This window comes from Carassius gibelio, chromosome B7 (genome assembly GCF_023724105.1).
Source record: "Carassius gibelio isolate Cgi1373 ecotype wild population from Czech Republic chromosome B7, carGib1.2-hapl.c, whole genome shotgun sequence".
Taxonomy (NCBI): Eukaryota; Metazoa; Chordata; class Actinopteri; order Cypriniformes; family Cyprinidae; genus Carassius; species Carassius gibelio.
In genome coordinates this window covers 16,604,982-16,632,903 of record NC_068402.1, presented here as the reverse complement: position 1 = coordinate 16,632,903, position 27,922 = coordinate 16,604,982, and the positions used below count along the sequence as shown (strand labels likewise).

Below are 27,922 nucleotides of genomic sequence, written 5' to 3'. Positions count from 1 at the left end.
TCACGTACAAGAATAAACTTCACACTTCAAGCTGTACAACTACTTAAAACTTCCCAATCTGGCTTTTTCAACCTATCTCCAAATTTATTTTAAGATATAGTTTATTCATTCTGGTTTATGCATTTAATGTTTGTCCATCTGGAAATTTTATTTTATTTTAAGATGTACTAGGTGTTGATAAATCACATGCACTGAATGTAAAGAGCTTTGAAATTAATCTTATTAGTTATTGAATTCTAAATAGGAAATGAAATGATCAAAACGTACACGAACCAGGCAGGCTTTAGTTCTACTAGTGATTTGATTGGAGACCAACAGCCAATCTCAACTGACCTTTAATTTTCTGATTGGTTGATTTTGTGGCACACTTGTAACGCTGTTGTAAGTTGAGCGAGCGTGTGTCAAGAGTTGAGCGCAAGTTAATAGAAAACAAGCAAATACATTTATTGAGCACAGAATCATTTTTCTTTGCTCAAACGATTTTTTTTTTTTGTGATTGTTAATTTCTGTTCAAAATATGATGTGATGTGCTTGCAAAATATAGTTCTTGGTGCTCAAAACTTACAATTACTCGCTCAGGATTGAGGCACACATATAACGCCATATTTTTAGACCATCTGATTCTGTGTTTCTTTTAGCCCGCACTGCAATCAGAAACAGTTGGAATGAGACGTCTTTATTTAGTCCTCAATATGAAAGGCAACCCAGGGAGGCTATTTTTGCACTGCTAGCTTTATTCCAGCTATGGGACATGTGACTCTTCTTAATGTCAGCAGTTTAATATAACCAGTGTCAGGGAAGGGAGGTTACAGGAGTGCAGGGACAGTCATCTGGTGAAATTTCACACAAATGCACACTGTGGATTTCTTGAGCCCTGCAGATGTGATGAGAGGATGGATGAGAAGAGGTTTTCTGTGAGATATGCCACAATCACTCATTAAAGAGTCTTGGTTTTTAAGCTTGTTTGTTATCTGTTGTCCATGCGCACCACACCTCTCCTAGATTTTATTCGGGATAATAAGCAGGAATGGAGCAGGGATATAGTCACTTCACAAAACACATGATGTCCCTTTGCTTGAAAAATGAATCACTAAATCCACAAAACTCTTTATGACTAATAGTCATTTTGAAAGTGGCGGGGGAAACAGCTTTAACACATGTATGGTAGCTTTCAAAAGTTTGGTATCAGTAATTTTTGAAAATAATAAATACTTTTGTTCAGCAAAGGATGCATTGCATTGATCAAAAGTGATTGCAAAAAAAAGTAATGGCTGCTGAAAATTCAAAATAAATTACATTTTTAAATATAAAAAAGTGATAGAAGAAGAGAACGAAAGAGTGCAGTGGTCTTGCTGAGCAACAGGCCTTCAGAAACTCCTCGAGAATGTGGCGCCATGTTGCTGCTCTAAATGTCTTGAAACTGAAGCCGTGCTTCTGAAGGCAGTGCTCTGAAACTTTGCTGAGGCTGCAGCATGTTCATGGAATTTCCAAAAGTCATAAATGTTCATGGCCTGATGTATCATCTTGTAAAGTGATTTTACATTATAGTGCATCATACTGACCGTACGGGGTTTTAGATACTTAATTTTACAGCATTCCTGATTGAGTTGAAGCTATCTGGTGACCTTAAAGTGAACATGAAATCAGAATTGACACTGTTTACTTTAATAATACATGCTCCTGGTTCTATTGTGCATGATTCATCAGTGCTTTTTATTCTAAACAGAAATGTTTGTCTTCATAATCTTTCATCAAATGTAATTACTGGCTCCATTACGCTATGAAACGTCTACTCTTCAGGATCCAGTCAGTTCCCAGTATTGAATGTTTTGTTTTACTCGGTCAGAAATATATCATAATTTGGAAGGAAAATGGATTGTGAGTGTGGTTTCATGTTTATTTAAATCATATCATAACATCAATAAAACGGTAGAGGAAAATTCACCTTTTGACATTGGCCAGAGTTTGCAAATTAGACTGATTGGGATGAATAAGCACTATTTAGATGTATCTTGCACACTGTACAAAACTAGAAAGCAGCCATTCAAAAGTCTGGAATCAGTGAGATTTTTTTTTTCTTTTATAAATAATTTAATTTAAGAAGGAAGTATTACATTTATGAAAAGTGACAAAACTATAATAATATAAGCAAGAGGACCGTTTTCAATCTTACTAATAATCTTGCTAATAAAGACTTCTGGCTTTTAATGGTAGTGCAAGTTGAGCAAATTTTTGTGTGAACCTGGCAACCCATTTCACACACACACACACACACACACACACACACACACACACACAATGAGAACTAATTGTCCAGTGAAGTTTGCAGCTGTTACCAGGGATGGTAGACATTCACCACTGAAATAAATCTTACATGTACATGGTGTTGGCAGGGTCATGGTTCATTTAAGTTGAGCCCTTCACCCTTTTTAGGTCTTGAAGCATAAACATGACCTCCGCTTCTGAATCCCCCGCCCTCTCAATGCACTGACCCAGAGCGAGCCCATAAAAATATAGAGTCCAGTATATTCAGTCCTGGAAAAAAGGATGAGGCAAAGCTTTCATGAAGACTGAGCCATAATGCCCCATTTAGCATTTTTTCTAAAGTCGTCTAATTTAGTTCCGAAATACGGTAACCATGGTAACACATTACAATATGTTCAACTGATTACATTAGTAAATGCATCATGAACTAACAATGAACAGCAAATTGTTTTACAGAATTTTAAAACCTAGGTTAATGGTTTTTTAAATAATAAAATAAAAGATGAAAAACGACCATTCATTGATAAATCATGCTAGTTCAGAATACATTAGTTAACATTAAATAATAAAATTAGTTAAAAATGTATTATTATATCCAGAAATCAAATCAGTCAATGCCAAAAGGCTTTTTATTGTTATTTTATGTTAGCTATTGACCTGTACATATAGAAACTTATTGTAAAATGTTACCATTAATATTTTGAAACCAAGCATACACTTTTGGTTTAATAATTTTCTCAGTGACGCATGTCTCCAAGTGCAATAAAACCATGCTGTCCTGGGAACTACATGAACCAAATCCCACCACCATCCAAGTCTTCCGTTGTTCCCTGATTCTCTTTTCCCCACCGTCCGTTTCTTTTTCCCCTTTCCACAAATATCTGGCTCTATTCTCAAGACCCGTCAATTTATATGTGAAGCATGTTTTTCTCATTATTGTGTTGCTGTGGTTGGCTTGGTCCTTCCGTTACCTGTAAGTTGGTCATCTCTCTCTCCGTCTCTCGTTTTTTTTGCTCTCGTTCCCAGTTTCTCTCTCTTTTTCTGCATTGGGTCAGTGTTTGCCAAGCATAACATTTCAACAGTAAAGAGATTGTTAGGAGCCTGTGTGCTCAGCCTAAGTAACACCCTCCCACACACGCATGTCAGCGGAATAGCTCCCCTCCGTTGTTGAACTCCTCACCTGTCTGGGAAGCCTATTGGCAGGTCAAACATGTGTACATACTGCTGAATGGGGCATTGCACCGCCACACTGGCTCCCTGTGTCTGACTGAGGTTTGCATCGGACACCCTGGTGTGCATCACCAGGAAGGAAAATGTTTTTCTGAAAGCTTTTTGTTCTGGAAAAGACTTCAGCGGCTTCACAGAATGTTGTGTTGCATCTCATTATTCACATTTTAATGGGTTTTTCACTTCCCTATTTCCATTTTCAGTAGATGAAAGTCTTGTTTATACTATTTTAGCAGCAGAAGTAGAATGTCTTTCATGGTTTTGTTTTTCTATTCTCACCTTTCTACCCGCTCGTTTTTCTTTCCTTTAATCCGTTTTTTGTGTTTTTTCCCTTACTCATCGCTCGAAAACGTGTCTTTATGTTTCTGTCTGGATTTTAATTACTAGCTGGAGTGTGTTTTGAATTCGTCTTGGAAAAAGTGGGCTAACGTGTGATATTAATGTGCATGGATGAGGATCTGGGAAGTAATTGTGCACATGCAGGGTTCTTCAAATGGAATCATATTGGGGGAAATAATTGTCATGCAAATTGCCATTTGACGTAGTGCTTCCACATCGATATAGCCTGTCAAAAATATCTGGTTTGGCTACTAAGTGACGCAGGGATGACCATTTTGTAGGCCAACCTGGAAGTTACCATCACCATTGTTCCTTTAAAAAAAAGAAAAAAAAAGGATTTTGGATCATTGCCGAAATTAAGTTTCTGTTCAGTCATATTCCCGTTATAATTTATGTTATGCTTCATATCATTATTTTCATAGCAGTTAATGTTGTCCATTAAAAATGACCTTAATCAAGGGCCATTAAAAGTCCTGCTTAACAATTAACTTTTTTATTTTCATGGAAATAAAAAATGATTGTGACTCACCTCTTCACTTTTTTTAACAGCTTGTTGGCTACAATGAGAAGCCAGTGAACCTGCAGATGTTCATCGGGACAGCCGATGACCGTTATTTGAGGCCGCATGCATTCTACCAGGTTCACCGCATAACAGGAAAAACTGTGGCTACGGCAAGCCAGGAAATTATCATCACCAGCACAAAGGTTCTCGAGATTCCTCTCCTTCCTGAAAACAATATGTCTGCCAGGTACCTGCCAACAGGTCTTCACTTCAACATCAATCTAGATTCTCTCTCACACACACAGAAATATACATTTGTTTTTCTGTTATGTTGAGGACTTTCCATTTGACTTTTGTTTTTAATAATATTGAGTATCCCCCAATCTACCCATCCTTTTTGCATTTTAAAATATGAATTATTTAGTTCAGGATGATAAAGCTATTGTCCTTGTGGGGACTGTAAGCTGCTCAACACAGTGTAGATGGTTTTAGGTAAAGGAATTGAATCATCACAATGTAGTGAAATAGACAGAAACTTTAGAAGCCATATTTCCAAAGAGCTACGGTTTCTATCAAAGATAATGATACTTAATATGGTTACTAAACCTAACCATAACTGAAAACACTACTGGATTGGGACATTGAGACAGTATTGGATATTGATTAAATATGAGTCTTTTAAATCATGAGAAACTCTTCACGTCATCACAAGCTGATTTTCTATGTGAGAGAAAACCTTTTCAAAAATGTGTCATTCACAAGTGGAATGAAACCTTTACACACACACACACACACACATACACACATACATCAGCACTCATTTATCACATATATACTACTGTTCAGAAGTGTGGGACTAGTAGGATTTTTGTCATATTTTAGAAAGGAGTCTTGTGCTTACCAAGTCTGCTTTCGTTATATAATATTATATCTTTACTATATAATTTTCAGTCTTTACTGTCAAATGATCTTTCAAAAACTTTTTAATATGCCAATTTGGTGCTCAAGAAATATTTCTTATTATTATCATTGTTGAAAACTCTTATGCTGCTTAATAATTTTGCAGAAACTGAGATACTTTTTGTAGTATTCCTTCATGAATACCCTATAGTGAAAAATAAACTAAAATTGATTTGAAATACATTTATTTACTACTCATTTACTACAAATACATTTACGTAATTATGCGCTTAATAAAAATACCCTGCAGTTGTGATTTAAATATACTTAATTGGTTACTGAAAGTCTGCTAAATTGGAAAAAGTCATTTTATGCTTAACGCACTTTAATTGTGCTGAACTCCAACTAAAGATATACTGAAGTTTATTTGATTGTGCTAAAGTGGAACTATTGCGAGTATACTACAGGTGCACTTTAAATGTCTTATATTGGCTGATATTATTGAAAGATCATACAGTCCTCATCAATAGTGACATAAATACATATTTTAGGCTTAATATTAAGACATGAGAATTTTGTAAAAATAGTACTTCAAATAAAGTTTAATTTAATTAAATTAAATTAAATTTAATTTTTAAGTTTTTTATTAGTATGTCAAGTGATGTATCAGTAAATATGTTAACAGATGTGAACTATACTTAGTATGAAATAAATGTAATTTTTTTAAATAAGCTACTTTTTTTGTAAATGAACATCAAAGATTTGACTGTAAATGTCACAAATCTAATTATACCTTATTATTATTTTTGTTGCATTCTTGTATTCATGTTGAACAAAAGAAAATCTTGCTGACCACAAACTTTTAAACAGTAGTGTGAATTGCAGTTATGTTTAATTAAATGTACAGTATTTATAGAATGGGAATGTTTCTGATTGAAAACAATAATATCTGCCTTTTTTAACAAGCACAGCTTAAACTTTGAATTCTGTGGCAGCTTTTAATGTGCACTGCAATTAAAAATATTCCTATTTGTTATCAGTAATTTATTAGCTCCATAATGGAAAGAGTATAAAACGAATCCAAATGACTTGGAGCGATTAGAACTCATTTAAAAGCTTGGCTGGATAGGTAGGATGAAGGAACCGTTATGGATACTCCTCTCTCAAGTGTTTCTCCTGCTGTGTTTGTCAGTATTGATTGTGCTGGAATCCTGAAGTTGAGGAACTCTGACATTGAGCTGAGGAAAGGAGAGACTGATATTGGACGGAAAAACACTCGGGTCCGTGTGGTGTTCCGCGTTCACATCCCACAACCCAATGGAAAAGTGGTCTCACTGCAGGCTGCTTCAATTCCAGTGGAGTGCTGTAGGTTTCATACACACACATAGAAGAACATTATATTTGTGTTTATATTTTTACTGTATACTGTATGTACTTTTTTGTTATTATATTACATAATATTACTGTCTAATGTAAATTACTTTCTCATCTGTATCTGTGGTGGAATAGCCCAGCGCTCAGCACAGGAGTTACCTCAGGTCGAGAAGGCCAGTATTAGCAGCTGCCCAGTGAGTGGAGGAGAGGAAATGCTCATCACTGGCTCCAACTTCTTCCCTGAGTCAAAGGTCATTTTTCTGGAGAAAGGTCCTGGTAAGAATCAATGGAGTTCAAGTGCTATTTTAAATGGGAGTTTCTTTTCTCCATGATTTGGCTCTCTCTGGAACACTTGTTCAGTCATTTTTGTTTCATATTTTTTCATTTTTAAAGAAAATATGAGTTTCATACAGAATCTCTTGGGCTTATTCTTCCCACATATTTTTCTCACTTTATACATAATTTAAAGTCAAATCAATATTTCTTATCCATTTATTAATTTATCAAGTAGCTATGCACTAAGCTACAGTCAGCAGGTCATTATATCAAAATTAACCCCTTTTAGGGTGATATTAGATCCCTCCACTTAGTATCAGTACTTGCATTTGGCTAGTACTAATTCCTTTTAGCAGGTTGCTGCAAGCACAGCTGAGTATGCACTGCACATGTCTTCATCATTCACTGTGAGCAAGTATCGCCTCCTCATCTGTCTTGCCCTCAAGGGTCACAGTTAAACCTGGACTCATCTCTGTCTTAGTGAAGCTAAACCAGCCTTCTTCTTAAAAACAGCAAGATCAGGCTTTTAGTCAAAGTCTGTGTGGCTTTGGGAAACTGGAGCGACGGGTAAAATGTGAGGGAGTGTCGATTTCTCACTTCTCATTTGAGAGCGGAATTTGATTGTTGCTCGTCTAACCAGAGTGATTTATCTTCGCTTTATCAGCATCTTGACCTCCCACGATTTCCCTTCTCCTCTGAGGACACTGTGTGTGTGTGTATGAGAGACTGTGTGTTAGTGTGAGTGTGTGTGCACGCATATGTGTGAGTGCAGTTCAGCATGAACACACCTGCACACCTACACACACAAACACCACTGCACTCAAGTAAGCGCTCACTACATTAATGCATATAGATATATATATATATATATATAAATGCACTCTGCACACACCTACATCCAAACTGCGCTCACCCCATAAACACACTTGCAAGTGCATTGTGCACACAAATACACAACCTCATACCTTATGCTTGTAAACTTACTTATAACCTTTGTCACCCCCAAAGCGTATGCTCTCTCTCTCTATGTCTACACACACACACACACATGCAGACACTAGATTTATGGTTGGCCGTATTGTGGCGTGTCACTGTTGTTCTAGAGCTCACCTGTAGACCTTAGCATCTGCTGTAAGGATGACTCAGAGGTCAGCAGGGTTGCTCTGGCTGCAGGCACACTGCTGATCACCCGCTGGATCCAAGACACAAAGTAAATAATAGCTTCCTGTGTTTGCAAGACAAACTTTGCATTTCCTTATCTAAAACAAAAAGGAAAATAAATCAAATGATTGGTTTCACTAAAGCCTGTGTATTTAATGCTTTTTAAGCATAGTTTTGCATTATTATAGGTGCTTAATTTAAAAAACCCGATTTATTATTTTATTATTCTCAAGGCATTTAAAAAAACATTAAAAAATTTAAGCATTTTTGTACAACCAAAGCTGTAAATTAAAATGCTTCTCTATTTATTGTTGCACATTTAAGGAGGGTGATGTTATATATTGTGTTATTATGCCATCTGTACTTGAGTAATGTAATACAGAATTTACCAATGGAATATTTTTGTAAGGCCACAGTCAGCTTCTAATTAAATTAAGTAGTTAATAAGTAGCTGGCTGTGGCCTTACAAAAATATAAAATTTACATTTTGGCCCAAAGCACTCAATTACATTTTTAGTAAAACATCCAAAAATCTAACTTGATTGAGTGCCTTGTGCTCAAAAGTGAATGCTGCATTATATCCATTTATATTACTTATTTTATTTTATTTTTTTTTTGCAAGAAAAAGGTTCAGTAACCATTAAAATCTAAATATTTCCATATTGCACATAATGCATTTTGGTGGCTTGTTTCTGTGTTAGGTAAGACAGTTGTTTGTTTTTTTTTGTCCCTCTAATTGGCTACATGCTGATTAAAAATAATAATAATAATAATTAAAAAATCATGCAAGTATGCTTTCTCTTTAGCCAAATAAATATTTGACTAAATTTGACATGATTGTATTTGATTGTACAAGAAATCTAAAATGTGGTTTTAACTAGTGTTGCTTATTTATTATTGTTCTTAACTTAAACATAGAACCTATAAGGTTTCATACCAATTACCTTCAACACATTAAACATACAGCCTTAAATAAAAGTAACTGTGCTGAAATGCACCCTAAGAAATGCCTTTGGTGCCATATGAACCTGAAACCAGCCTACTTATTCAGAACTTCCTTGAGCTTTGTTGACTAATCATTCAAGCAACCCATTTAGTAGTCAATTTTACGTACATTTAGTTTTGAATGTCGCTAGTTACATCTACCTGGCAGATGTAGCTCTTTCTCTCCCGTTCGACACACACAGCTGCCTTGTGGCTGTCAGTCTGAAGCCTCATCTTTCAGTCACTCTGTTTTCAAGAGGCTTTATTAGACTGACTTTTTGGGGTTAGACTGTGTGTCATGATCCCCAACAGTGCCGTCTGTATGGATTTTTGTTGATCCTTTGAGTCTGACTGTGAGCTGAAATAGACCTTTTACACAATGAACAGAGCCCTCAGAGACAGTCTGTCATCTCCAGCAGACAGTCTCCTTTTTTTATTTATTATTTCTCTCTCTTTCACTCACTGTCTCTCTTACTCTTCATAAGTCAGCTGTGGTAGAAAATCAGTCTTTCCTTGACTCTTTCCAGTATCACTTGTGTGCTTTTGTTTAAATTCTTCGATAAGCAACTCTTCTCAGTCTTTCTCTTTTTCTTTTTCTATCTTGCTCATTTTTTCCATCGCTCGTTCGTAAGTAATGAAACGCGCAAGTTAGGACCAGCCTCAGATGAAGGCAGTGAATGAACGGCATTCTGGGAATACGAGTCTTGGCCTGCCTTGAGTATGTGTCTGTGTGTGTGTTTCTATTTGGTGACAATGACACACTGACTCACTCCACTGGAGTTTACACATGAAAACACAGGGCTGTTCTACCCCAACAAACAGACTCGGAGAAACACCCTTTGGAGCTTACCTCTCCTCCAATTGGCTCCCTGTGGAGTGGCAACCCCTCAAGGCAACCTTTATGGTGATAACTAATGTTTTTGTTGCTCTGTGTAAAAAGGAAAGTCCTGAGATGCTAGAACAAGTTGGGTGGAATTTTGTCTCTTCTGTCTGGCCTTGAGCAGCTGTGGGATAAAGTGTATATCTTTTCAAGCAGGAGCTTATTAGAGTGTGTTTATGTGAATTGTGAGAACGTGTTTTATTGACATTTAATATGCTGTTAAAGGTATACTACTTTCTACTGACCTAGCCAACTCACATAAACTGTTAGTTAGTGATTATACTGAAAATACTGAATACTGAAGCCCTATTTGCAGTAAGCCATTAAATATGTATTCGGCAAGTGAAAATGTTCACTGACTGGGTTACTGAGAAAAAAGGAGAAGCATGGAGCTGCTCGTCAGCATCAATAAGGTGACCAGCTCAATGTTTTTAGGCTACAGATACTATGAAAATAATATAGTTAAATGTACCCGTTAAGGACATTTAATTTATGTGCAAACCTTTTTAATGAGGAAGTTAATGACTGCAGAATCGGGCATAGAAATAATTTAAAAAGTTTTACTTTATTTTTTTATTATTCAGGATAACATACTACATGTAGATGCAGTATTATAATATTTTTATACTGTATTTTTAAAAAAATGTGACATTGCTCTAGGGCTGCACGATTATGACAAAAATCATGATGATTATCCCCTTGAAAGTGTACTTGCGATTATTAATTATGATTATCACAATTTACATTGTTTGATGCAACTGCATGCTGTGTTTTTATATGAAAATGAACAAGCTGAAACACTGTAATTGAAAAAACTGGATTGGTGTCTTTAAATTATAAAAAGTAAAAATATCAATGTTATTATAATGTTATACTAAAACTAAAATTAAAATAATGGGAAAAACTCTTAAGCATGCAGAATAACATAAGTGGACTTTGAACTATTAATTGTCATTTTTAACGATTACCGAATTGGGGCATCCATAATTGTTATCGCGATTATTTGATTAATTGTGCAGCCCTACATTGCTCCAATTTTAACCCATGCTAAGCTCAGTCAGAGTTTCTTCAAAATAAAAAAGATATTTGGCTCAAGTCTGGAATGCATCGAATTATATCCACAATTCATTTCAAAATATAGAGAGAAGGCAAGTCTTTTGTTGACTGACACAGAGCCATCCATCTGAGAGGGTTCGGTCTCTAAGGGTAACTCTAGCTGTAAGGGACAATAGATGTTTGAGAGGAAGAGGACTGATCATTTTTGTCTAATTTTGACAGATTGTATCTAATCTAATTGAGTGATTTATTGTATCTACAGTAATGGGTTGTGTCTAACCGAGTAGCCCATGTGGTGGTCCTGAGACACTGTAACTCAATTTTGATTCTCTGAGTGGATAGATATATAGTTCAGTAGACAAAAGATTCAGGTTTTTAATCACCCAGATAAACATGGATCTGAATAGCAAAGTTTGTACTGCCCTCATATTCAGAACTTAACAGAATTGTTTGCTGTGAAATCTTTGCTTATTTCTATTATGTAAACACAAGTGTTACTTTTATATTGCGTGTAATATTTCAGTATGATCACTTAATAGACTAAAGCAACTTAGGTTTTCGTTCACTTGATTATTCATGTATATTTGTTATTATAAATAATGTTAATTTGAGCATAACAAATGTTCAAATGGAGCGTATCAAATATGAGACATGAAGCTTTTGTGCAATGTTTATTTGTGCATCTCTTAGTCATCATTGTATTACGTTGTTTTTCCCATTACAAACAGAAACTGCATAGCTATGATCATAAATTTCCAAGACAAAAATATGCATTTGAAGTTCTTTGCTTATACTTATATAAAGATAGCGTTGATTTACTTGATTTACAAGCCATCAGAACTTTAATTTTACTTTTTAATCATATAAATATCAGCAAATGCAGAAAAAGTAATATGTTTGCCAACTTTGGTCCTTTTGATAAAATGAAGCGTACTCACAAGTACAGTATGAGTGGCATTTTCTCTTATTTCATATGCCATTAACCTAATGTACAGTATCAGTTATGATACTTAACAAAGAATACTTTTTGTATATATATATATTTTTTTTTTTTTTTTTTTTTTTTTTTTATATATATATTTTTTTTTTTTTCTAGTTTCAGTTATATCTTCCACTGTTATTTCATATGTCAAGCTTTCCCCCCTAGAGTTTACAGAAGATTAATTTGTTGTGGTTACAATGAGAGAATATAAATGGCAGATATTAAGTACAATTAAGTGTTTACTATGAAAAAAATCAGACCCAGGAAAGCTAACAAAAACAGGTTTTTGTTTTTATAATTAATGATTCAGGCAATTGTAAATGAAGAGCTACATTAACCATCTGTCTCAGTTGATGCTAGTTTACACTTACCAGCTGGACATTTAATTCCACATAATGACACATAAAAGCTTTGTAGGATTTTGCTAGAAGTTTATTTTCCTCGAGTTTGTTTATCATAGTAGTAATAACAGAACAGCGGCGTTTCTGGGCTGAAGAATTAGAACAGAGTGTGTGCTAGTCACCGGGTTTGTCATGTGGGGCCCTCTCCGGTGTCCGGTGAATGTCAACATGTGCTGCTGTAATACTACTGCTGAAGTTACAGGTGTCCAAGGTCATTCTCATATTAGAAAAATGCCTTTTGACACAGAAGGGAGCTGAGACGCTACACAGTAGCCTGGTGTAAACAGCGGCCGCTGGAGTGTATTGCACCAGGTGATTATCAAACTGCTCACAGCGCTATCTTTACTTCGATAACAGTCCTCAAACACTGCTCTCTACACTACCCCTTTGAAAGGTTATGGTACCCACTCATGAACATTAAACATGCAAAATTACTCATTTTAGACATTCTTGGGATTATACTGCTGTTTGACTCATGTTAGCCTCAAGTCAGGCACAAACTTCAAAGCTGGAAATGTGTTTAAGAGCGTAAATCAGACCTGTGTCATGCTGTTTGTGCAGTTTATGGTAGGGGTGCTCCGATCACGATCGGCCGATCGTTAATGCGCATCTCGTCAGTAAAGCCGGTTTTCTAATCAGCGATTAATTCCATCAGGTGCGTGATTTCACATAGAGAAGCTGTTACTACACAGAGCCGTTGTTAACTGAGAAGATGGGCCAATAAACGCTGAAAATTAACGTGATTTGCGCATCTTCTCTATTAACAACGGCTCTGTGTAGTAACAGCTGCTCTATGTGAAATCACGCACCTGATGGAATTAACCGCTGATTAGAAAACCGGCTTTACTGACGAGATGCGCATAACGATCGGCCGATCGTGATCGGAGCACCTCTAGTTTATGTAATTTATGGTCCATGAAGTGACTATTTTCCCTTCTAGGATCAGTCTTAACCAGTTGGCTCTGGTCACTTGGCTTTCATTTTCTGTCTGCAAGACGTCTGCGCAGTTGATTAGCTTCATGGCAAAGGAAAAACTTGAAATGACAGCATGTTTCCGAAAGATCCTGCACCTCTCCACGGGCAGCACGTGGAAGCATTGTGCTATGAATAAAGTTATTCCACACATCTTGCCATGTTTCAACAATAAATAATGATCTTCCACACATCCCTCTGAAACTCTAATGGCTTTATAAATGGCATCATTAGCTGTTAGGGGCCCAAGTGAATTCTGTGTTCCTGTCAGCAAGGGCAAAAAGAGTGAGACTGATCTGATTTTCATTAAAAAAGTCTCTCAAGTAGCCTGCTGTTAAGAAGTCACTCGGCTAATACAGCTCCAGCGTTTCTAGCACTCTTTCTTGGGAGAATTTAATGTCTTGTTTTTCAGAGACGGTCAAGTGTTGTATGCAGTCCATGTGTGGAGCTGACATTTTAATCTATTCGAGCAATAGAACCTCTTTCACTATGTGGAAAAAGGCTTATCGTTTGCAAGCAAACTCCATTTATTATTTTATTATTCTCAAGGAAAAGCACAATTTATCAAGCTTCTCTCTGGAATTGCTGCTGGAGCACCTGTAGAAACATGCAGCTGTAGAGCTCCCCTCTGAACCTGATGAAACTTCATGCTGATTGGCTATTTATAACCTCAGTTTAGGGCTGGGAGCCATGATGATGATAGTGGTGGTGGAGGTGGTAATGAGGAGAGGGTCAGGTTACCTAATTTTGAGGATGAAAATATTGACATACAGAGTTCAATTCAGGTCATTGTGTATGGTATCTGTCCTAATATGTTGTTCTCACGTATGCAACTAGCACTCTTTTTTTTTTTCTTTCTTCAGATGGACGACCGCAGTGGGAGGTGGAGGCGAAGATCATCAGAGAGAAGAGTCAAGGAGTGAGTGAATACTTTCCTTTTTACATGTGTATCCTTTTTTTTTTTTTAGGAAAATATTTTTTATAAATACAGTATGTCTACAGAACCTTTTCAGGCTTTATTTTCTTTCTTGAACTAAAAGCTGAAATGAGTGTTTGACAGGTTTGAGCACATTGTAGTGTTTTGACTAGATTTGCACTTTGTATTCGTCAATGGGACAACTTTGATAGGTTTGTCTCAGACGACAATGATGTGTTGTTTAGTAACGTTATGTCTTTTGTCTCCATCTGTAGTCTAGCATCGTGGTGGAGGTGCCTCCTTATCACAGTAAGACGGTCACTTCAGCGGTGCAGGTGCAGTTCTACGTGTGCAATGGCAAAAGGAAAAGGAGTCAGTCACAGCGCTTTACCTATCTTCCTGGTATGTATTTGACAGCACATTGCAGTCAATTGCACATCACGGCACTTATTTCCTATATGAAATTAGAGCTCAGTAACTGTTGTTGCTCTTCATTAAGAACTGTAGTACTTTTATGACCTCACATTAATTTATATGCACTTCTGTTAAAAATACTGGGGTCTGTAAGATTATTTATTTATTCCTATAATGGTAATTTCTCCAGTCTGTAATGTCACATGATTCTTCAGAGATCATTTTAATATGCGGATTTGGTGCTTAAGAAAGATTAATTATCATCAGTGTTGAAAATAGTTGTGCAAAATTTATATATATATATATATATATATATATATAGAGAGAGAGAGAGAGAGAGAGAGAGAGAGGGCAAATAAACTAAAGCAAACTAAAAGCAATTCGCAGATCCTGATTGGATTTTACTCTGTTAAAAATCAGCTAAAAATGTTTTAGTAAGTGATTGCATTTTACAGTCAAAAATAAGCATCTGTAATTAATAATCTGGCTTTATTTACAATTGAATATAAAATGTTCCAAAAATATATATATTAAATAATTTAGCATTTTGGAATTTGTGGTGACTGCAGCTTATTGTCCACATTGCATCAAGAATTGTGTCTGAATATGGCCTCACAGCAATCATGTGACTCAATTTCATGCAAAATAGTTTTCTTGCTAACTTGACATTACAGTAACAAGAATGGCACATATGTGGGTTTTCACAGCAGAGTCACCCGTTTGATCATGCCAGCGTTCCTCTGCACCGTGCACCAGTGTGGTTAGGGATGAGGTTGTTCCAGTAACAGTTGAGCACCTGGTAACCACTCATGTAAAATACCTTAAAGACAGAATCAGCATGATTTACATGTGGCTGGAGGCATGAAAATCTAGGGTTTTCAAGAACTAGACCCCTTCAGTATCTTTGTCTTTCTGTTTTTCTCACTCATTAAACGCTGTCATTCTTTTTCCATCTCCCATTGGCTTAATAGTCATATTCTGCAGAATTGCTTTGCATTTTGGAAGATTTTCCCCTATGATAAATCTGATGAATGATGAGGTTGATGATTCACATGACTGTTAAAATTTCTCACACGTCGAGTTAACATACATTACATCAGGATGTTATTAGTTCTGCTTTTGAAATCAACATTGAACATCTGATGAAACAGACCAAAATGCAGGATGTTGTAATAGGCAACATCTAATTTTAGCCTACAGAGTTTCTAATAAAGTGTTTTTGTGTGTGGTTCTCGTAGCAATAAGTCGGTTTGGTATTAATTTCCCAAAGTGAGTCAAACTGAAAAACAGCGTTGGCGTAATTAAATCACACGTGAGCAACTTTTTTTTGGCGTCTTTATCTTTGAGTTGCATGCTAACCTGTTGAAGAGATTGAAAACAAAAAGAGAGGGAGAGTAAGAGAGCGCGATAGGCCCAGCCTCCCGCCCACCCTCTTCGCTCCACAAAGCACCCACTCAAATTAGGGTTTCCTGTTTTCCACACTAACCCGTTGGGCCTCAGCCAATCATACAACGGCACTGGCAGCCAATATTCTGAACAGGCCACGCGACCGTGGTTGTCATGGCATTGGTTCGCTGAGAAAGTGGCATGGCAGGGGGAAGGGCTGAGGTGCTGTGTTGTTAGACTAGAGCCAGACTCTTCATGTGTAATGAATAAGCCATCTGATGTGATGAGCAGAGATCTTAATCCAAATTCAAATTAAATACAGTGTGAAAGCTGTTGGGCCTGTGAGGAGGTCGTTTGTAATGAACCTAACTGAATGTATGGGGCTTCTTTGTTGGTCACAAATCCAACAGCTTTGGCCCAAAATGCATCTGGAAATGAATGCTATCAGTTCTGTTTATCATATGAAACTAAACTTTTTTTCAGATGCATTGTAGGTACACAGTGAGTAACACCAGACTCAAATGCATTCACACTCTCTCCCACACATTGTCGCCACTTGTTCTTCATATCAGGAAACTGCAGTTTTACTGCAGTAATGGCCTTGCAGCAGCGTATGGGCTGTGAACTGGATTTTAGTTTTCATTTGGAGCTATGCTGGAGGGCAGACAGCATTCTTCAGTTCCCAAATTCAGCACTGGTTTACATGGCACTCAAGCAGGCAACATATGCTCTCTTAGAGTCCACAGCAAGTAAAAATATCCTCCACTCATGCGGGCCAGGGAAATGGCAGATTGGGAAATGGGTTACTGAATACTGTGTTGCTATTACTCATTGTCTGCGTGTTTGGAGAGGAGAGGAGAGGATTGAGAGGAGAGGATTTGGTGGAAATATGATTCAATGAAATATGTGCATTTTGTATTAGTCATAAATCTTGAACATATGTTAGTCAAAATGTTGCTGTCAGTTTTATTGGAGATGGGAAATTGGAAAAGAGTTCATTAGTGCTGTGAATCTATTAAACTTTAAAATAAATTGCCAAATCAATATGGTTAATCAGTTTGGTATGATAATGTAATGGCATTATGAGATCTCAGCAACTCTCAATTTGATATCAGTAGAAGTGTAAATAAAAATACATATTTTATTGATATTACTGAAATGTACCAAAGATGTGAAACAAGATAATTACCGTTCAGGAAAATTCTGTGACATTTTATAGCTAACAACGCATTAAATCTTAAGATTTTCATGTGAAGTTTTCTCTTCCTTCCTTTTTCACTCATTTTTTCCACTCTTTCTCTCTCCTCCCTTGCAGTACGAGTGAAGCAGGAACATAGGGATGATTTGGACTCCCCTGCCGTGCCGCCCATGTCCATGCCTCTGGTCCATGCTGCCAGTTTGGTCTGTGCTCAGCCGCTGTCCTCCCCAGAGCACTCCCACCCACCAGACGGCCTTCTGTCCAGCTCCCCACGTGGCCTGGCTGCAGGCCTGCACCCTCTCCAGGCTCCCTGCGCCCCAATGGGCTCCCCAACTCTTCCCCACCTGCCCCACCTTCAGGCTCAAGGGCTGAATGCACCTCCCGAATGCCAGATGCCCTTCCACCCAGGCCCTGCTGCCACTGCCTGCTACCCACTCTTACAGCACAACATGCCCTTCAACGGCCAGCACAGTCTTCCTATGACTGCGGGCTCCCCACAGGCATATGAGCGAATACCCTTCCAGGCCGACCCGACTGGGTGTCACTCCCTGGGTTTGGGGATGGTGTATGGACTGGCTTCTTCGACACCCACCTCTGGAGTGCCTCCGGGGCCTGGCTCCAGCCCTAGCCACGCATCCTGTACGGGTAGCAATCATGTCATGGCCCACTCTGCCCCCCACCTTCACTCTCTAGGCTACCACTGCCCCACTCCAGGGCAGGTCCCGTCACCCACCCACACACTGGGACAGCCGCCCCCACAGCTCCAGCGTCCCCTGGTTTACCATCCGGCTGGGCAGCGGTCTGCCTCCTGCCCGACTCCCTCTAGTGCTCCTGTTCATATGGTGCCATCTCCCCACTCTGGGCCCTCATCCCCCCAACTCCACTCCCTCCCTTACCACTCACCCACTTCCCCGTCTCCTACATCCAACAGCCCCTTGGGGCCCATGGGACTCTCTGGACAGCCTTCTCCCCAGGCTAGCAGCCCTGTCCTGGCTGGGTTGTCCCCTTCAGGTCCCTTGGTGCACCCGTTGACCCAACAGGGAGAGAGGCCGAACATCAAACAGGAGCCAGAGGATAGAGAGCCCACCTTCCGTACCATTGGTCTGCAAGATATTACACTTGATGATGGTGAGTCTTTGCACTTTGTTAAACAAGGTTGTTGTTTTGTTTTTGTCTTTTGTTTTTGACACTTGAGAGTGACCACTGCAACTTTCAGTTCAGAGTATGGATAAATCTTGAGAAATTGTCCCTCAACGGGACAAAGCAAAATTGATACAGTTCCCCTTTACATTAAAGGTATTTAAAGCTTCCTTCTTTAATCCAAGTTTATTTGTATAGCGCTTTTCACGATACAAATCATTGCAAAACAGCTTTACAGAAAATTACGTGTCTACCATATATTTAGTAGTAGCGTATCAGTGGTGGCTGTCAGTTTATATACATATGGGATAAATGTATGGAAAAATCAGTTAAAGATGTTACCAGACACTATTAACAGCAATTACTATATGATTCAATCAAACTTTTGGCCCCCCAAAAAAAGGCTTCTGAAACTTGTTACTAAAACTTAATTTTAATATACTAAAATCTTAGCATATAATATAGTATCAACTGGGGAACTCCAGGTGGCATTTGCTTTAGCTATGATGACCAAACCTACACTGCATGAGTCCTTGGTTTTTCCCCTGGTTATGTAGTACTCACTTAAATAATTACCTCTTTATTCACTTTATTCACACATGGTCATTTATGGATATTAGAGTAATATAATCAGTCTACTAGTGTGTGAATAATACATGAAGGGATGAATAAATATGTGTGTGAATGTGTGCAGTAATAACTTAATTATAAGAGGAACTAGTAGAACAAGAACATTAAAATGTATTAAATAAACAAGCAAAAGCTTCATTTACTAAAATGAATTTGTATGCACAAGTTGCCTGAGGCATTACAGTGTTTGGCAGTTCCCAGATCTTAAGAGTGTCATGACACAGGGCGAATTCATTAGACTGGTAATCCTTCTTAGCAGAACTATGAGACCTAATGTCAGTAGTGTGGGGGAGGGAAGCAGAAGACTGGGTTTGGCATTATATTGCATTACTGTACCTCATTCCTCTCACTGTTTTTGCATTATCTAGTATGCATACTGTGCATAGAATGCATAATTAGCATAGATCACTCAAATGAACTACTGAATTTGATAGTTGACTGCAAGAATACACTACAGTATATAGAGCATGCTTCCATACTGGGGTGAGCTCAGTATGACCTTCTTTTTTCAGTGTGATGTCACATAACCTGCAAGTTTAATGTACACTACCATGTCAAGAAGCCACTTCTGCTCACCAAGACTGCATTTATTTAATCGAAAATACCGCAAAAAATAAAAATAATAATAATATGCTAATTTGGTGTTTAAGAAACCTTTCTTGAAAACTGCTGTGGATTTTTGAAGAATAGAAAGCTCAAAAGATCAGAATTTATTTGAAACCTTTTCCAACATGATGTCTTTAGAATCAAATTTGAACAATTTAATTCATCCTTGCTGAATAAAAGTATTCTGACGACAAATTTTTCAATGGTGTATGTAGCCATTTTTATTTTTCTGACAGCATGGACCATACTGAAGCATACTACTAGTTAACATTACTAAAATATACAGTAGTTAGTGTGCACTGTGCAGCATACAGTGAGCAGTACACTAGTATTCTATTCTGACCGTAGCCAGAGCGGGAGAGCTTGTTTCTCAACTTCTGTGTTTATGTGGATATTTTTTGCTGATGGTGTGTTTATGTGAGAAGTTCAGACAACAGACCACAATGGATTTCTTATTCACCATTCAGCGATTTATTACTGAAAATTCTAATATTTTGTGGGCTGTATTTTGAGGATTTTGAACATGGTGCATCTATCATAGATAATTTTTTCATGGATAACTGATGAAAGAGTTCAGGCTAATGCTGTAGTTCATAAGCACAGATTTCAGCAATGTCGTCATGTGTTTAAGATACAGATCCTGGACCAGAATGTGATCACGGGGAGTCACTTCTGCTTTCTGCAGTTCTTCAGTTACATATTCAAATGTGCAGTCAGACAGAGTTAATGAACAGCTTGAGTCACTCAAGTTAGACAAGTGCCTGTGTGCATGTATGCGTGTGTACGTAGTTAAGTGTGAGTACAGAAGGATGCAGAATTCATCTGAGTAATTAAAACTGCCTTCACTATATGTAGCCCACACTATATGTATTGTACACATACACACACACACACTCTAGGGCTGGGTTTTGACACAAATTTCACAATTTGATACATTCACAAGTTTATGACTCGATTACTAATTCTATTCGATTCAATATCGATTATTTTTGATATGTATCAGGTACAGTACATGCCAAATTTTCTCAAGGAAAATAAATCTCAACTTATGCTGTAAAAATTTGCCTATATTAGAATCAGTTGGTACTACATTAATACTGAAGTTTAAAATTTACTTATTTAATTAAACTTAATGAAGTTTTTAAAAGATTTTATGGTTACTGAATATGTTTTTCTGAGTTAAATGTGACGTTATGTGACATTGTTTACAAGCACTTATATTGACGTCTTTGTGCAGCTGAAACACTGATTGAGTGATTACAACTGGCAAGATATGAATTGTTAAAGTTGCAAGTTTTCTTTTAACTTAACTTCGGATGTTTAGTCATGTTTATTTTGTGCTGAAGCTGGTATTAATGTGGAGGATATGATTAAGTTAGGTCGCTTAATCATTAATTAAGTAAGTTAGATCTAACACTCCCAATTAAACCGTGGCAAAACGCCATTTATTGTTTGAATACTGGAATACAATGGACAGAATTGGATGGTAAGTGTGTGCCCTTCAATGTTCCATCCATTAACTGAAAACAGGCTGGACTAATCGATTCTTAGGATATAGGAATCGATATCGTTCAGTAAAAATGAGAATCGATTAATATCGAGATAACGATATTTTTTACCCAGCCCTAATACACACATAAACACAAAATTAACACTCTTGGCCAGCTGCATACTAATTCACAGATGTGCACAAGCTAATTCACCGTTTCAAATTGCACACTAACTCAAGACACATGGGCACACACATACGCACTTAATATTTCACAGCAGGCATGCTCAGCCACACTAAGTATTCACTGCCTACATGTTGCTCACATATAGCATTAGACGTCCTCATGAATTCAGTGTGTGAGATGGGATGGAGTTAAGCCTTTTAAAAAGTGAAGTTTTGAACTGATTTCACCAGGGACTGTATCCTCCCTAAAGCACACACTATAAATAGGGTCTGTGTCATTCTGACTGAAGTTCTTGAGCACTGTGAGTTGTTAAGGAGGTCAGAAATGAACTCCAAATAGAACAGAACACCGCTCCAGTCACTGACACAAACCTCCTTTCACGTCAACATACAGCTATCACTGCTAGTGAAAGGTACGGCATGTTTGCTAAAGCATTGAAATAGGCCTATTTAATGAATAAACTGAAAATTTATAAACACAGTTTGGAAAAATACATGTTTTTATGCTAAATTATTTACTATATGGTATTATGTATTATATTTATTATCGTTTATTGCATTTAAATGTATACTCTATGGCTATAACTACTATATGTTACTAACGCATAACCGTCTATTACTTTAAAATATTATAGAATTTATTTACTTTAGAAAAAAAAAGTCATAATAGTTATTCATAAATTTATAAAAAACATTTTTTTCATTCATGCATGGATTGTGATTGTTTACAGTATTCCATATAGTAATATAAATCTGTATCCTATTATGTTGTTTTATTTTGCTTATTGTTTATTGCATTTATATATAAACTTGCTCATTTTTTCTTTCGCATCTGTTCATCAAAGAGCAATGAATCACTCGTCATGGTTAACTGTAAAAGAGCTCTGCAGCTGGCTGAGAGTTTCACTAGATTTAAATGTAAGTTGATGTATCAGTCAGACTCTGCAGTTCTTAATCACACTTTCCTGGCACTTTTATGGCCCCAGATACTTCAGTTCCATTTGATGAATCACTTTTCAGCAGAATTCAGTGGTTGTCAGTGGCGGTGCATTCTGGGAGTTGTGTGATGCTGTGTGAATGTGGATGATCGTTTAGTGTAAAACCTGGTGTTTGTTTACAAATTGCTCCGGCTTTCATTTCCAAAGCCGTTTTCATTCTGGTTGAACTAGTTTTAATACTGCTGACTAGCAGTTTACAGTAGGTGGGAATCCCACTTGATATTCCGGTCCTATTATTCCAGGTCTGCGTTAAACTGGTGCCACCACTGGGTGGATTAAAGTTTATTTATATAGTAAGCGAATATTTAAGGGCTGGGACTGTTTTGGGTCTTTCATGGACAAATAAGAATCGTCTTAGGACGGTGTGTGTTTGTGTGTGTGAACAGATGGCACAGGTGATGTCAAAGACTCTTTGCAGGTGGCGCTGGGGAGGGGCTACAGACAGACTGACAGATGGAAGACAAAAAAACAGGCAATCGACGCAAGCGCGCACACTCTCAAACAGAGAGGTCAAAGGAGGACTAGAACGTAGGAGATGTAAACCAAATGCTAAAAGACTATTATCGTTTGAGTAATCTACTTGTACCATTGCATTTATCTCTCAACATGATATCTGTGATTAAGTGTAGACTGCCTATGAGCTGAGTGAGCCGTGTGCATGTGTGTTAGACGAGCATAAGGAGTTTGGGTGCCATATTTTCCTGATGAGTTTGGACTGGTTCCCTCATGCTGAACAGAAGTAGCGGTGTGTGTCAGTACTTACAGGAGACTTGGTCTCTTTTCTCTCGTCTCATCTCTTCTTTCCACTCTCTTTCACGTCAGTTGTGTTTAATGAATGTCCTCCCAGGGGTCTGTGTTTGAGATGTGTACGCAGGCGTGTGCTTGTGCTCCTTTGTTCTCGTGGATGTCTGTGTGCAGCTGCCACCCCGGCGTGAGTGCACTGATCTGGGTTAATAATAGGCAAAGCCTGCTGTCTTTGGGTCTTGTATCCCTGTCGTACTGTACACACACACTTTGTGTCTTAGAGCTTCTATCTTGTGTCACTCTGTTTCTATCAAGGGATGGGAGTTGGTTTTAACGTTTAGAATTCACTGAAGTAACAATCCAGTTTTTATAATGATATTATGATTTCTGTACTACTCTTCATATGATGTTCTGCCCTCATCCGTCTGTTTGTGTCCGTTTCCTTCTTTCCGTTTGTGGGTACGGAAACTTCAACATGCAACACATTCCAGGTCTGTAGTCTTTAGCCAGTGGTAAATGACTGTGTCAAATTAATAACACAACTTCTCTCATCTCTGAGGGAAAAAGAGAGCGTGGTAGGGAAAAAAACACAGCTCCGGGCCCAAAGCTGCCTGCTCATTAAAAACAATCAGAGAAGTCTTCTCAAAGCAGTGGAAACCTGGTTTTGTGTCATCTTTCCGTACAATTACGGTGTCAGGAACATAATTTTTGAGGTCTTGGCGCAGGCAGGCAGCGGCGTTGTGGTCGGTCCAGTTTGCATTGCTGTGGTGTTTGGCGGCAGAGACGTGGCGTGGTGCAAAGATCCTTGGGAATTAATGTGACAAGGGTTCACTCTCTGACCAGGAAAGCCCAGCTCAGACTTGTTTGTTCGAAATATCTTTTTGTTCCACTGAAGAAAAAAAAAAAAAAGTAAAGCTAGTAAAGGATCACAGCATTTTTATTTTGCGTTTCGTCTCTCTCCTTATTTATAAGTCGATTTGTATAGAAGTGTCCTGAACAAATTCTGTTTTGAATGACGTAATTAGAATTTTGCATATATTTGTTTATGGGGAATATTCTCTTATGCAGATTCCCTTTTATATCTCTAAATGATTGATTCCGAGTTCTATTTTGAATCTGTTTATATATTTGAGTGGAGGAGGAAGACTGCAACATGTGGCTGTGTATGTGCTTTGTGGTTTGATCTTGTCGTTTTTTTTTTTTTTCTGTAAAAATGTGCTTCTCCCTAACTTTGGCCAAGAACGTTTTGTTTCAATCACCTGTGGCAATCTGCTGTTTTCTTTTTCAAACTCAATTGATGAGCTCCTTCTAAATATTGATTTCTTTTCCATAATTGAAAAAAAGTCCTCGTGCATTTCAGATGTGCATTTATCAAGTTTTTTTTACGGCTCCTGCATTGCTGTTTTGCCCCATGGCTACGCTGTGCTGATTGTAAAGGCCAATGACTAAACATTTAAAAAAGTTTGCTGAGGCCTCTGGTCAAAGAAAATGGGGATGAATCACATACTGACACTTTAAATGGGGAATCCACAATATGATTCACAGATCAAACTGACAGCTCCCTTGTGCTTTCTCAGACTCTTATTGTCTAGTTTTTTGTTTTTTTTGGCGCACTCTTTTTTCAGACTTGTTTTTAAAAGTAAGATTTGCAGTGCAGTTTTTGTATACCGCTGCCAAGGTCAAAATAGGTCGAGGGGGACACAAATGAAAAAGTAAACAAAGAAATCACCCTCTCAGCGTTGCCCATGTCCTAAACACACACTAGATTTCACATTTCACGCTTGGTGAAAGAGCAGCAGTGAGTTAAACATCTGACAAGGATTTTTTTTTTCTTTTTTCTTCCTAAATGGAAACGGGTGTTTGCTATCAGTTGCTCTGGCTGATGAGGTCAGTCTTACCTAGTATAATACTTTCCATCATAACACAACACATTCACTGCTTTCAAAATAGAAAAGAATATATATATATATATATCAGCAGGATCTCACCTACAATGGAATAATGTTTTATAAAAAATTGGCATTATTTTTAACTCCTGCCGTTTTCTTTTTTTTTTTCTAAATGCAGTTTAAAATGTTAGTTTACCTGACTTTATTTTTAGTAATACAAGTTATACACCGTTTATACACCATAAAACTATCCCAGAATTTAGTTTAGTTTAAGCGGTCACTTAGTAAGGCTTTCTAGTGTGGAATTAAATGTTGGTCATAAATGCATAAAAACATATTTCCCGCAAGTTAAAAGAAAAGTTATCTGACCCAGTTAGCCCTTCTCCACGAATGCCTCTGTTAACGGTCAGCCAGTGCAGTGGCTAGTCCAGTGATTCACAGTCTAGGGACAGCACCGTCAAACAATATCATCTACCCCAGCTCAACGTATAGCTCAGACCCCGTATATTATATGTTAATAAGGGATGGCCCCTTCCACTCATCCAAAGAGGATCCCCTATTTAAAGACTCTACGCTGAGACTCTCAAGCGTTATGCGAAAGAGATCGAGATGAATCATGCTTTCTTACATGTGGGGAAAGATGATGTTGAAACCTCTCAAGTCAGTTGCTGCTATATTGTGATATATTGCACAGTAACTTCCCGTATTTAACTGAGTCAGATGCATCGCTAATATCGACAGCTCCCCTTCAGACACTCACTCCCTTAATGTATTGTTGAGATTTGTGCATTGTAATTTGCACGGTTAGCGACTGTAATAGGAATAGAACCGCTTCTGGGTTTTACACACCCTGAACCCAGAGTTTTGGCTGTCCTGAGGTGACTTGCTTTCAAACCGGTCCAAACGCTGAACAAAGATTGAAACTGCAGCATGCATGTGTGCGTTTGAAGGGATGTGAGAAACTACAGAGTGCTTTTGTGTCACGCAAAAATGGAAAAATTGAGAAAAGAAAGCTTTTGATCCAGAAGGAGACGGGAAAATAAGGTTTTAAAATAAGAAAGTAGTCTTCAAAGCAGAGTAAATACCGTGGCAGACGACATATTAGTCTTTTCCAAAAATTGGCAACCTTAAAAATCTGCCAATACCACAGGCGCTGATTAAATAGCTGTCTGTATTTATTGACTGACTGACTGAGCTGGGCTAAAAATACTGGCATACTTTTTTTTCTTTTTTTTTTTTTTGCTGTTTGCTTGTTTTTGTCTTGCAGATGTTTAAGTGTGCATTTTTAATGTTTAATGCCAGAGGCTGAAATAAATATTTTTTGCTTTTGGTATTTTTTCCTTAATTTACTGTGTACTTATTATATTTTATTTCTATGAGTTAAAAACCGTTTTATTTTTTAACGTTTGTTTACTGGAGTTTTGATTGTTGTACTTTAAAACAAATAACTAGAGTGCGTGTGTGTCCGCGTGTGCGCGTGTGTGCTTGTGTGTGTGTGTGTGTGTGTGTGTGTGTGTTTTCATTCATATATATATTTTTTCAACATCAATAAAGTTCGTCGCATCTTTAACACTTTTGACAGTTGCAAATTGTCATATAAAGTGCTTCCATTGACATTCACTCTGTATGTTTTGTAAGTTCTATCAGTTTTCTCCAATGTTTGTGAGGTTGTGCAGTGTAGGTTTGTGTGTAAGATTGTTAGATTGTTTGTGCAGCGTGAGAGGCAGACAGCGCGCTGAGTGGGTTTTAAAGCAGAACACACAATCAGCCCAGAGCAGGTCTGCATGTGTGAAGTGTGTTCATGCAAGAGGAAGAGCCGCCTACGCCAACAGGATGATCTGTGACAGCGGCTGGGCATTTGAAACATCACACACACACACACACACACACACACACACAAACATGCAACTTTTGCACACAAAACCATCACAAATAATAGCATCAACCACATAAGAAATGTACCAAAACAACTCTAAACTTTGAACATGCAAAATAACAATCAACACACAAACTGTGGCTAACACAAAATGTAAACAAAGCAAGAAAAAACAAAATAAATAACTGTTTAAAAGACACTGTGCACAAAGAATCAAAAGATATCATCTACATTAAACAAAGTAACTAGAAAAACGTATGCAATTATGAACCCCTTAACCTGGATGAGTCTAACACAGCAGTACTATTGTTAGTTCTAGAGCCATGTTTAAACCATCACAAACATCAGTAGCGTTCACTTGTGACTCGAGCATTGCATAATTGCTTTAAATTTTCAGCCTACAGAGTGACTGTTGTACGAGATGCTCGTTATTTTGATCACCAGTCCTTTTCATGCTCTTCTGCTACCTTTTTTTTGTAACACTCTGCCATATTTCACATTTAAACATGTATTCTTTCATTTACCTTTAATGCTATTTTAAGCACTGAGTCTAGCTCTCTGGTTTTTGATGTCTTGTTAAATGACTGTATATGCTATTATATACGTCTGCTGATGCTGGTTTAAAAAAAGAAGCTTAGCTGTAATCCTGTGTAAGGGCATATTTGTTCACTTTGATTGAGCTGTTGGAAAATGTGGTGTATCCCAGTCAATCATGGGTTGTCTGGATGAGGAATGCTGGGATTATTAACTCGCTTGCAGAGGCAGGTACCAGTATGAAAAATACCTGAGGCCCCCTTCAACAGCCAAACCTGTTTATCTGCTTATCCGCTTTTTCCTAAGATTTGTCATCGCCTCTTATAGATGTGGTTTTTACTCCAGTGACAAGCTTGGAAATCTGGTGATTGAATGTTATGGTGAGCGTGTGTCAAAACCTACCATCTCTCCCAAGGAACAATATTTTCTTCCACAAAGCGAGGATCCGTCCTTGTCCTAGTTCTCCCTCTCTGTTGCTTTTTTTCCAAATAGGATGAACTTTTTAGCATGGTTGTCATTGGCAGGTAATATCATCGCACTTGCTGTAGTGTTGAGAACATCCATTGTTTAATAGAGCATGTGGAGAAACAGTCATAT

At 37.7% G+C, this 27,922-nt stretch overlaps 1 protein-coding gene across 2 annotated transcripts in view; it reads left to right on the top strand.

Annotated features, from left to right (window-relative positions):
- Positions 1-27,922, top strand: part of nfatc3a (nuclear factor of activated T cells 3a) — a 68,895-nt gene that overhangs the window by 35,905 nt on the left and 5,068 nt on the right. For both annotated transcript variants that reach the window (XM_052560818.1, XM_052560819.1), the window contains exons 4-9: positions 4,381-4,580; positions 6,426-6,598; positions 6,743-6,883; positions 14,183-14,238; positions 14,511-14,637; positions 17,351-18,361. In XM_052560818.1, the coding sequence (XP_052416778.1) occupies positions 4,381-4,580; positions 6,426-6,598; positions 6,743-6,883; positions 14,183-14,238; positions 14,511-14,637; positions 17,351-18,361 (1,708 nt within the window). The remainder of the gene's footprint in view (positions 1-4,380; positions 4,581-6,425; positions 6,599-6,742; positions 6,884-14,182; positions 14,239-14,510; positions 14,638-17,350; positions 18,362-27,922) is intronic.